The 11,517-nt window shown below is 43.6% G+C and overlaps 1 protein-coding gene across 1 annotated transcript; it reads right to left on the minus strand.

Moving 5' to 3' along the window:
- Positions 1–362: 362 nt before the first annotated feature.
- Positions 363–7,612, minus strand: LOC145356095 (LIM/homeobox protein Lhx5). The gene is made up of 5 exons (XM_080208699.1): positions 7,443–7,612; positions 5,418–5,641; positions 4,400–4,677; positions 3,535–3,700; positions 363–748 (listed from the first exon to the last, which is right to left on the minus strand). Exons 1-5 carry the CDS (start codon positions 7,610–7,612, stop codon positions 363–365), a joined length of 1,224 nt encoding a protein of 407 aa, XP_080064825.1.
- Between the last annotated feature and the right edge of the window lie 3,905 nt (positions 7,613–11,517).

Genomic DNA, 11,517 nt, shown 5'->3' on the forward strand with positions numbered 1-11,517 from the left:
AGGGTTGAGTGGGAGAGAAGTGGGAGGGTGGGGTTGAGTTGGAGGCTATGTGTGGGAGAGGAAGACGGAGAGTGGGGTTGAGTGGGAGGCTCTGCTGCGTAGGAGGCAGGGGAGAGAGGGGGTGCTCTACCCCACCCCGTCCCCACACACCCACCTCTTCACTGCTCCTCCTGGAAGGGGGCGCAACGTATTTGGGGGGAGCGATGACAGTTCAATAACTTGAATGCCAGAGCCGCAGTGATCATATGTTCCCCTGTTGCCTGAGCTGAGTGGAGTACCCCCCCCCCCACCACCACCCACCTCGCCCCCTCCCCACATCTCCTTCTCCACTCTCTCCCCCCTCCCCACACCCAACAACCCCCTCACCAGACCGCAGTCTCATTCAGCTCCTGGCTCGGATGTGAGAGCGGCCCGCTGTAGCCACTGTTGCTGGACATTGAGAAGGGCGGGCTGGGTCCTCCGCTGAACACTTCGCCCGGGATCGGGTGCAGCGGGCCGGTTATCCCTGGCTCAGGACTCGGGGTGTCAGGGTGGGAAATCATGTCCGTGTACCTTTGGTTTTCGCTGCCACCGATAGTGGGAGGATGGTGGCCGGATAAAGGGGGTTCAAGTACTCCGAGTGAGGTCCCCCCAGGTCCTGAGGACTGCATGTAGCCGGAATCCGCCGGCGAATGTGCTTGAGAGGACGGTGGACCGTGCGGGAAAAAGTCATAGTTTGCCGCTGGGCCGTAGTAGTCTCCCTGATAATCTGCGTGGATGAGAAGAGAAACGTGTTTAGCCTTGCAGTTAGATCCCAGTTGCATTCATTCTGCCTAATCGTTCTTGAAATTGCCATCAGACTTTTGAATGTTCCTACCTCACATTAAGTTGATCTTTCTCTACATCCTAGCTATGATTCAGTATACTGGAGACGAATTATGACATTCTGCACACTCTCCTTTCCCTCTCTCTGTACGGTATGCTTTGTATAGCGCGCAAGAAACAATATTTTTCATTGTACACCAATACATGTAACAATAAGAAATCAAATCAACACCGTTATTAATGATCCAAAAAAGTACAGAAATGTGATGAAAAAATGCATTGTTTAAAATATTACTATAAAAATGGCCTGATTGAGTTCTCCAGTGAGGAACCTGTTGCCCCATCACCACAAGTAAATCCCATCGACCGCACACTCAGGATGGAGTGTCAAACTAACGCTGTAACGAGCGAGCGCAGCTCTGATGAGTGGCGCTGACTTGTTCGGGAAGTTTGCTCCAGACTTTTAATTTCCCATTTTTTGATCGAGGTACCAAATGCCGGGCCAAATCGTGCGAACTCCACGGTGTACACACAAATTTGTGCACGACATGCTTTCGCGTCCATTGTTAAAAGGCAACATCGTGCTGATTTTATGATCAGGCTCTTCGCTCTCCAGGCCCGATTGTCACACAAGAGCTAACGCGTGATTTACTATTATTCACCATTTGGTAATTAATGTGAGTGACCTGATGGGAAATGGAAAGCCATTGACTTCCCGGTTACAAATTAAAGTTTGTGTTTTTTTAATGTTTGGACGGCAAAACACTCAAGCGCGTAACGTTAGCTGTATCTGAATGCAGAGTTTTAGAAAGAAAGATTTTATTATTAAATAGTCAACAGCAAAAGGCGGGAAAGTGAATGTCAGCAGTCCATTGACTGTTTCCTGGTTGGATAACTGACTTCAATCAACTTTGCTACAAAACCTATACTGGTTTAAGCGAAATGTTCATCAAAACAACCATCTGTAGCACTGCCTGCATACCAAATGAATCTAATATTTGTACATGAACGTGTAAGATATGATACCACAGATTCCAAATATGTACAAGAGCACAATAAGCGGAAGCTGCAGAATTGATTTTCGAAACCTGTTGCTACGAATGCTGTGTTGGTCTTACAGCCGCAATTTGTGGTATCCCGCAAAAAGGTACAGCCCATTTATACCCAAATTAATAGATAAATAGTGCCTACTTCCGATGAGTATCTATATTTTATAGGAGTGTCAATAATCTTCTTGCTAGCTAAAAAGTGATTCAAAGTAATTCCTTGTCTATAAGTTCTACTGGGTGTTGGCGCCTGGTAATAAGTTTCCAGATTAACATGGGGGACACATGTCTATCCAAAGGATTCTTAACACTTACACAATTCAGCAACGGGAGACGAATTATAAATGTATGATTCAGTATACTGGTATAACATTTGGATTTGTATGTTAAACTATAAACTGATGGAAATTTAACGCGACTGGAGTCAAATATTCTCATTCATACTGTACTCAACAGGGGTGGGTACATTTGAAAACCTCTACACGTGGGTACGGGTGGCGTATACTTAGAATGTTATTTTTAATTCGCTGAACAAAAAATGTGAAATATGTTAATTTGATGAAGGGAGCTGTTTTAAATGGGAGGGGAGCAGAAGGCTGCAGCAAGCGGTAAGGAGCAGAGTCGTGGCGTTCAGCGAGTGACCCTCCATATGCTCCAAGAGTTCGAGGTAATTGGAACAAATCCTGGGTGAATATCCGACAAAAGACTGCAGCTGTAGCTTTGTTCGCGGAAACACAAGAGAAAGTGCCCGCTGAATGGGCTAGACTTCTCTTCAAAAAGACAGCTTCATCACAATGCATTGCTTTATCGGACGCAACTTGGCCAGCGCTGGAGCGGAATCTCTTACAGGGGCGGTGAGGGTGGGAGGGGAGAAGGGGGCCCTGTTTGGGGGAGGGGGGGGGGGAAAGAGGGGCGGATTAAAGAGCTCAACAGGCTGCGATCATTCACTCAATAATACCCGTGCAGATGCCACGAAACAAGTGAGAAAGTCATAGCAACCGAGCACCTTGGACCACTCGGATCGCCCGAACGCAACCGAGGCGGTTTAGCAAATGAACCTCTCGGCCTCAGCTCTGGCCACCGTTCGGGCGGGGGGTAACACACCCAGAAAACGATCGTTCCGCTTAAAAGATTCGAGTGAAATAATCGCTCAGGAGTTAAAGGAAATGTGTTTGGGGAAAGGGAGGTGGTTTAGGGACACACACGCCAGGAAAAATAACATAGGCATATCCAAACTCCCCTTCTCCCAAGTCTTTACTAAAGCTTAAAAATGATGACATTTTGTAACAAAGGGGATCAAACTCTGAGCCTTGTCGGCATTAATGCTGTTCAACACGGAATAAAGGTCCCGAGAGAGGAGGCAACTCTACACAGCGAATCTCCGGGTAAACTAGCACATAGAAAATCAGGAGCTTCCTTTGCCAGTCAGTTCCAAAAAGCGCGCTTCATGCCCTAACCCGGACTTTCTGATCGGAGGGGACACCGGGAAGGATGCTGTTATTTTGTGGCAATTTAACGCCGAGAGGTGACACACAAATTCCAAATCCCAATGAAACAAGAGGGGGAGGGATGAGAGGAAAATGAGATTAGGGCACTGACGATACGGAGTCTCTCATTCCGGACACTGCCTGTTAACAGCGGACAAACTCTTTAGTTTTGGAAAGTTGAATGCTGTGGAAGTTACCTCCATAGTAATTGTAGGGAGCAGAACCCATCATTTCCGATTCGTCCAGGCGCCCCCCCAGAGGACGCATGCGCCTGGGACTTCGGAAGAAAGCGTGTCTCCTTGCACCCAGAGCACTCAACTGCTTCATCCGCCTCTCCTTAGATCTTCTGTTCTGAAACCAGACCTGCCAAGAAAAAAAAACAATGGGCCGTTCTTTAATGGAAATACAGCAAGTGCTTCCAATAACACCTACTACCCATGTAAGGAATGGGGAAAGTAGGACAACCTAGGCAAACCTCATTCTTTCTGTGTCTGTTGATTAAACCAATACCTTCCCATTATGTGTCGAAAATTGACGCTGCGGGCAATATTTTAACATTCAACCGAGATTTCGCCTACACCGGGATATAGCCAAAACCTTATATACATATATATGTCCAATTTTGTTTAATCAGAAATAAAGTTTGATTCTTAAAGTTCTCTAGTCATTCTGATTGAGGATCGGGGTTGGGGGGAGCATTAAGTGTGAATGTTATGGGTGAAAACAAAAGCATCAGTGTGTGCATGGAGTGAGACCGGGCGTTGAACATAGTGGCATTGTGCTTATCCCGTACCCGAACTCCCTGAGCAGGGCACGACTGAGTTAGACATTTCAAGTTTAATGTGAATGCTTGAAAGACCGTCCCGGGATAAAAGGAAAGGCAAATTGCTTCGTGGATTCAGTGTTCCTCCCATAAACCAACAAAGCATATTCGATTCGAAATTTCTGCCTCTTTGCTTACATATCTGAAGCGTTTAAAAACATTTTTTTCTCTCTCTGAGTGATGGTTACTGGGTCCAGATAACATGGCTCAGGGCCGAATAAGCAACGGCGTGGCGGTACCTGAATAACCCGCATGTTGAGGCCTGTTTCCTGAGCAAGTTGCTCCCTTATGTGTCGGGTGGGCTTCGGGGTTGCGGCGAAAGCGGCTTTTAGTGTTTCTAACTGCTTGGCTTTAATGGTGGTCCGGGGTCCTCTCCGCTTCGTGCCCATGCTCTGTTCCTCGTTCTCATTATTCTGCGTCTCTTTGTCTGACGAGGTGGAATTGTCCGTTTCTTTTGTATCGTCCAGATTCTGGTCTTGGATGTCGGGCGATAAACTCCGATCTGTACACGAAGAGACTGAAAGACATAACGGCATTTTTAAAAAATTATTATTGTTAACCCTATCAGCTGCTGCTATTGACATCCCCAGTCCCAGCCGAGCAAGGACACGCCAGGTAACGCCGGGGCCAGTGTTACCCCGGAAGGGAGATGACTTTCCAACAAGCACAGTGTAATAATCCAAGTCATTAGCCACAACTTTGAACATTTCTCCAATTGGATGCGAACAGATGCGCTTCCCCGAAACACGTGTTTAATGTTTTCATTTTTTTAACGTTTCCATGAAAAAGCTTTGAAGGGCTGTTTCAATTTGAACGAACTATTCTACCGGTGTATTTTTGTTTTCATGCCATGCAGTTGCAGTTCCACGCGGATTAGAACTCCCAGTAAAAGATACTGTGTAAAATAGTGTAGCCGTGGATTTTGACTTTATACCAACACCGGGTGCAGATGGAAACCCCGAGGGGTCTTTCCAATACGTAGCACCCCAATACAAGAAATTCTTGTTGTAAATAATGTAAACGCGCGGCAGGGGATCAAAGTATATGGGATTTGAGCATTCCGTCGATAAAGAATGCTGGAATACTATATATGGTTTCCCATTGCACGGACCTAGAAAAGAGAGACCAAGTGGGGAAATGTATTGAGGCGTTTTAAGTCAGTGACGCCTCATTAGAAAGAAAGACCGGGGGGGAGGGGAGAACAACCGCTCTCGCCGCGGCTTTAACAATAGGTGTTGATACAAGTTCGGGCCTTACCTGAATTTAAGTTGGTGTCTTTTAAACTGTTGGTGCTCAAATAGTCTTCTTTGCACACAAATTTGTTTTCGTCGATAATATATAGTTCCTCCCCGGTCGACAGTTGCTTATTGCAAACCATACAAGTAAAGCAATTTAAGTGAAACACTTTATTTCTTGCTTTTCTGACGAGGTCACTGGGAGAGATACCTTGACAACATCCCGCACATTTCGTACCGAACCGCCTGGAAACAGAAATGGGCGCCATGTAAATATATATCACCTCCATAATTAAATAAGCCTTTACCGTCTCATTGAGAAAATTGTGTAATTAGGACAGTCACGAGGACCTAATAATTATAAACAATTCTTGGAAATTGACAGCGCTGCTTCGCTTGTGGGAGGCGAATAAAGTGTCTTCAGCAATGGGGCCAGTTTATTCCTTCTGTGATGAATAAAATGGGTTTCAAGAAGACTTGAAGAGGGCTCTCATTTGCATTTAAATTGTCTTCACTTGCACCTCACCGTTTAATGCTTGTTGTGAGTGTATCCTCCTGTCCTTATTTGAAGAACAAAAAAAGCTCCTTTTGAATTATGAATAGATTCTAATACTCATTAGAATTAATAGAGAATGGAAAGACGGTAGCAAGCCGTAAGTGAGGATGAATCACGAAATATTTCATAATGACAACATTACAATATAAAGTCAGAATATCAAAATGACCATTGCCCTGAGAGATGATTGCACAAGGCGGAAGCAATGCACACAGAAGCACGCACCACATAGTTATTGACCGAGGAAAGTAAGATATTAGAAGATACACGTGAACATAGTTCTCTGATGTTTAACTTGGGCGGAAGTTTGTTCTTTTTCAATGATTGTTATTTCAAGTGGATCGGTTCGGAGTCGGCAAGAAAAGTGCAGGGGATTCCGGGACAGGAGTTGGAAGAGGCCAACGCCTCCAATCTCTATTTCACTGAGGCTGGAAGTCAGGCGTTGCCCGACACTATCCTCAAAAAGCACAGCTGCCGTGGTGACCGATATTTATTACAATGACGTTGATTTAGTAAAAGGATTAGGGATCATAAGTCATCTTTGTCTTATCCGCGAGGTGTAATTGGTTCATTTGCAGCTTAACAGAACCATTAGATACGAGTAACATGTTGCTGCGTTGGGTACCTTAGAACAAGCGTTGTTTGAAATTTGGAAGGAGCCAGAAAGGGAATGTCCCGTTTTTCCTACCGAAGTGCACGTTGATAAGGCCTAGCACCAAAGTGTCATTTCCAGACACCTGCAGTTTGTGTTCATCTTTTTAAAATAGTGTTATGTCAACCATTTGCAGAAAAAAAAAGAATATCACATCGAACACCTTTTGATATTTCACTTAGTTGAAGCGAGCCTTGACTGGCGCTGCCTAAAACCTTCTAAAAGTTTCCAAAGTTTCGACATGCACCATTGCGGTTGTGATCAGGTCACACTGGAGCTTGGAGTGTACCTGAAGTTCCCCGTTTAAATGTCCTCCGTGTTGGTTGTGTGTGTATTGGAAGGCGCACGGGAAGGTTGTATAGAACCCGGAAATAATCAGATCCAGTGAGCGTTGCCACCAGGCTGCCGGGGAAGGAATGTTTAGCTGGATGGATTTATATCGCAAATTGCGGTGCTGTAATTCCCCGGGCCAAATCAATTTGGGCTGTTGCGTGGAACACTCAAAAATGTCATTTAAAAAGTTCTACAGCCCCGACTAAGCCCTTTGTAGGCCCGTCGGAGGATCAAAAGCCAAGTGTGTTTCATTGGGGTTTTAGGTTTGCTGATATTATTCAAGTGTGGGCTTTAAATGATCTTTTAAGAGTTAGTCAAACTCAGTTCGATAGTGGGTGTAATGTGGTGCAAATTGGGCGAAACACATTCAAGGGGGAGAGGGACAGAGAGTGTCTACCGGTCTGGTGGATTTCATGTTACCCGATGTGCTGACTAGAAATACAATTATGCGAGGCTAACGGTTAAAAGGTTCCCCTGTCGCTTTAAGACGACTCGGTCGAACTCACCTGAAGAAATCGTTTTTACAGTAAAGCTTCCCTTCTCTGGAAAAGCATTTTTCAGTCAAGTTGCACTTGCATTCACAACATTGGACGCACTTGATGTGCCAGGCTCTGTCCAGAACGTTGAGAAGGAATCTATCTAAAATAGGCCTCTCGCAGCCAGCACAGTGCACCATCGTGGTTTGCTTCAGGGACACAATCTTTTCCTTTGGAAAAAAAAAGCGTGACTTCAAGTGACTGCAGATTGTACTTCAAAAATCCAGTTGCTCCGTTCAAGTTCCTGTTGTCAGATTCGCAGCTGCTACTTTACCCTTTCGGTGGCGAAGCTGCACACACACGCTTTGGGTCCGATTGTTTCCTCTCCCTGAAGTTTGAAGGAGCTGGGCAAATGCAAAATAATCCTCTTTTTTTAACTCTCAAAAGGCGCCCTGCTAGCAGCTCATCTTGCTTCTTGAAGCTATCCTCACACATCCAGCAATCAACTCAAAATCATCCTATCTGGGCTGCTTGGGACTTTTTTCGGCGCCGGTGCTGTCTCCATCATCTTTGTGTACCAAGCTGTAATTCGCGCATCCTTATTCAGATTTGGTGACGTTTGCCGCCACGTACGGGATGTGCCGCCCAATCAGAGGCACGCTGCCATAGAAACGCTTAATTTATAGTATATCTAAATTGAATACAACGTTGTTTCCGCACAGAGGAAAACAGCCCATTTACCATTGTGGGTGTTAGGTTTACTCGGTGCCTAATATCTTAAGTAAGAATGTCCTCCTATTCCCCTCTTTCTGATATGAAGATGTTTCTTTTGTCCAACTAAAGGACGTGGTATTTTTTGGTAAGTTAACATTTAGGTCGACTCACTATTTATGAACAAGCGCTGATCCTGGCCAGAAACAGAATCAGAGACTAAGGTACCCAAATAAAAGCCAATTAAGAGATAAAGGTCTCTTTGCATCATCTAATAGATCAGAACCCGCGCGCTTTGCCAAGTGGGATGCAGATTTTGGATCCCGGTGTACAGTCAACGTTAGATCTAGCTGCTAGCCTGGGCAAAGATCTGCCCGTCGCTTTCTCTGCGGAGACAACTTTATCTAATTGGTACTAATGGTTATAAGTTGCGAGGTGATCGATTAAGTGGAACATGTTATGTCGTAGATTGCTGATTTAAATATGTATTTGGAAAACAATCATCCGTATGCAAGGACCTCGTAAAACTTTCCTGCAAAGTGAATTATTCTTGATTGTGTTCAGTTGGTAGTATTGTTTCCAACAATCACAGATGAATGTTATGTTTCTAGTATATTGTGTTACTTTAACCACATGTTCAATAAAATCAAAGACATCCGAAAATCACAGATCAGCAGATTTGCGTGTTGTTTATATATTGTAAATATATAAACGGGGACCGCTTCTGGAAATCGCACGCCATTGTTTCATTAACCTGCATCTTCGCTTTTTAGATGTGGTGACGAACTAAAATATATAGTTGATTTTTTGAAGGAGGCAGCGCTTTCCATACATATCCTCTTGTAGGGTAATTGGAAAGGTATACAGGGTGGATTAACTTTGTAGACTTAAATTCGCAGTTAAAAGGGAGGGCTGACAAGTGCCTGACAAAGCAACTGCTAATGGGAACAGAATGAAGCTGTTTAATTAGTCATTTCATTTACTGCCTTGGCTTTATCACCTTTACAGGATAACAAACTAAACATGTTGTATATGCTCACAGATACATGCTTTACCTATCTTTCCACAGTTCCTTGCAGTCTACGCTGCAATAACTCAGATTTTAAGTCAGAAATCTGAGGTAACGTATAAATTGGCACAGTGGGGTTATTAAGTAATTAACAGCTTAGGCATTTAGGGTGTTGATGTAACATCTGAAACTTGATCTGTTGCACTTTCCTGAGTTGAATTTCGGTAACTGGAACTGGACCAACTCTTGGACAACTCTTGGACAACGAGGGGGAACTTTTGAAATTACTAATTATAAAATATCATCCAACACTGTAACTTTAGATTAAAATATGATATTTCAGTTTTGTACATTTTGTTAACTCTGGCACTACGACGTGACGGAGGCATTGAACATAGACTGATTCATATGCATGTTTCATTGGGTCAGTAATACGCAATATCACTAACATTAGCTCCCATGTTATATGATAGTCACATCAATTTTCTCTATTGAATACAGTGTGTAGAAATATTCGGCCTGCTTACCAGACGTTGGCTGACTTGCTCTTGGTAACAGCACGTTACACCTGATTACCGATAAATACATGCAATTTACATTTACTAGGCGTAGGACGCAGATGCCACATCTCGGTGCCACAAACGCCACTGTGCATGTTCAAGTCAGCATAGATCAGGCTCTTTAATCACGATTCAAAACAAAATATCCACGCCAGGGTACAAAATAGCACGAGTTGTTCTCATTATGCTTATGTGGTGGATTACAGTTCATTGATTTATCGTGGCTTAGGCAATTGTATGTCGGCATGGTAATGCCGAGTGGAAACTCTGAGCCATACTGGGCAAGTCGCACACCCTGCCAAATATGTACATTATAAAATTAAAATAAACTTTGCGTTACATCTTTGAGACATGTGTAGAAGTGTTGTGCTTGTAAATAGGGACAGGTTGTCTTCTTATTCGCGTATTTCGTTTGGAGGACAGTGCCAAGTAAATAGATAATCTTCGAATTGTTATTTTTATAGCACAATGCTGCACTCGCACTAGTTTCGAAATATTCTCCCCCTTCTAGTTGCCGATACACATTAAATAGCTGAACTGATTCTTTGCGTTTCCTTTCTTTTAAAGAAAATGGCAGGAGTATTTATTTAAGAGAGGCGATTAAAACAACCAGGCATTGGAAGTACAAATCATCTACATAACACAACTCAGGACAATTTGATGCTGATGTTCCCAACAAACTGTTCCGTTTCCATTCGTGTTAATTCATGTGTAGTGGGAAGTGATTATTTTGACATGGAACCCCGTGTCGTTTCAAATCTGCAGTGTAATGAACCCGAGGTCACGTTTCTGTGACGTTTCGGAAAAGAACAAAAGTCTGAAAAGGGTTAGTTTAGCTGCAAGATCAGAGCTCGCGACACACACACATACGCACACACACACACATATAAATGTGCGTGTGTGTGTGTGCATTTTATGTGTGTGTCAGAGACTCGAGTCTTTCTGGAGTCTTTGTCGGTGAAATAACTGTCAAGCTTTTTTTTAAAAGAGGTGAACTGGACTCCAACTTTTTATTTTTCCGACCCGGGCAATGCTATTTGTGAAAGACCCTGTGTATGCACTTCATTTGCATATAAGAACAAGGATGCCATATAATAAAGTATTGAAATATTAACTATTTGAGGAGTAATCTGGCTTACCATCTCAGCCATAAAAGAACATCGCCGGTGAAACGCTACCCAGATTGTACACGCAGAACGCTCCATATCCCCGCATTGCAGCCAAGCAAACTGAAAAGATACACACATTATTAAAATAAAACCGTCGCTTCTCTGCTCTTATTAATAACGAACAAACGTCTGGCGGAGCAACTCAAGGACAGCTCGTCGCATCTCCAGGAACACTTTTAATACAGTGTGATGCCTTTAGTTCCCCGTCCTAATGGGACAACTTCATTTAGGTTTCGTTAAACCTTTATGCCCATTGTTGTTTCCCCTGCACATCTTTTAACAACTCCGGCTGAAAGCGTTATGGTTTGCGAAATCCGTATCTCGTAAATGTTTTGAACAAGGAGGCCAAAAAAGATTTGCAATGGATGGAAAATTGCAATCAGCTCAATTTTCGAAGCAGCTTTATTTACTAAAACAAATAATTATTAATCAATGAACCCACACATAGAATAGTCTCCCGATTACAGAATAGCGGGCACATATCTACAGATGAAATATTTAAGGGTGGCATGTATTATAAAACATTGGCAGACTGGCTTTATTCAAAGCGACGTGCAGAGTAATTCTTATTATGAAAGAATCTGTCTTTTTAAAACAAACTGCACAAGCAACGCGATCAGGGGAAGTTATTTTGCTCTGTGTGTGCGATTTTAAAG

Source organism: Carcharhinus amblyrhynchos, chromosome 20, assembly GCF_965287045.1.
Source record: "Carcharhinus amblyrhynchos chromosome 20, sCarAmb.v2.hapA, whole genome shotgun sequence".
Classification (NCBI taxonomy): domain Eukaryota; kingdom Metazoa; phylum Chordata; class Chondrichthyes; order Carcharhiniformes; family Carcharhinidae; genus Carcharhinus; species Carcharhinus amblyrhynchos.

Coding starts and splice junctions, on each gene's coding strand:
- LOC145356095 (XM_080208699.1), bottom strand. CDS start 7,612: ATGGTGCACTGTGCTGGCTGCGAGAGGCCTATTTTAGATAGATTCCTT. Junction 5,642..7,442: donor TGTAAAAACGATTTCTTCAG/GTGAGTTCGACC, acceptor TTCTGTTTCCAG/GCGGTTCGGTACGAAATGTG. Junction 4,678..5,417: donor AGACACCAACTTAAATTCAG/GTAAGGCCCGAA, acceptor TATGTCTTTCAG/TCTCTTCGTGTACAGATCGG.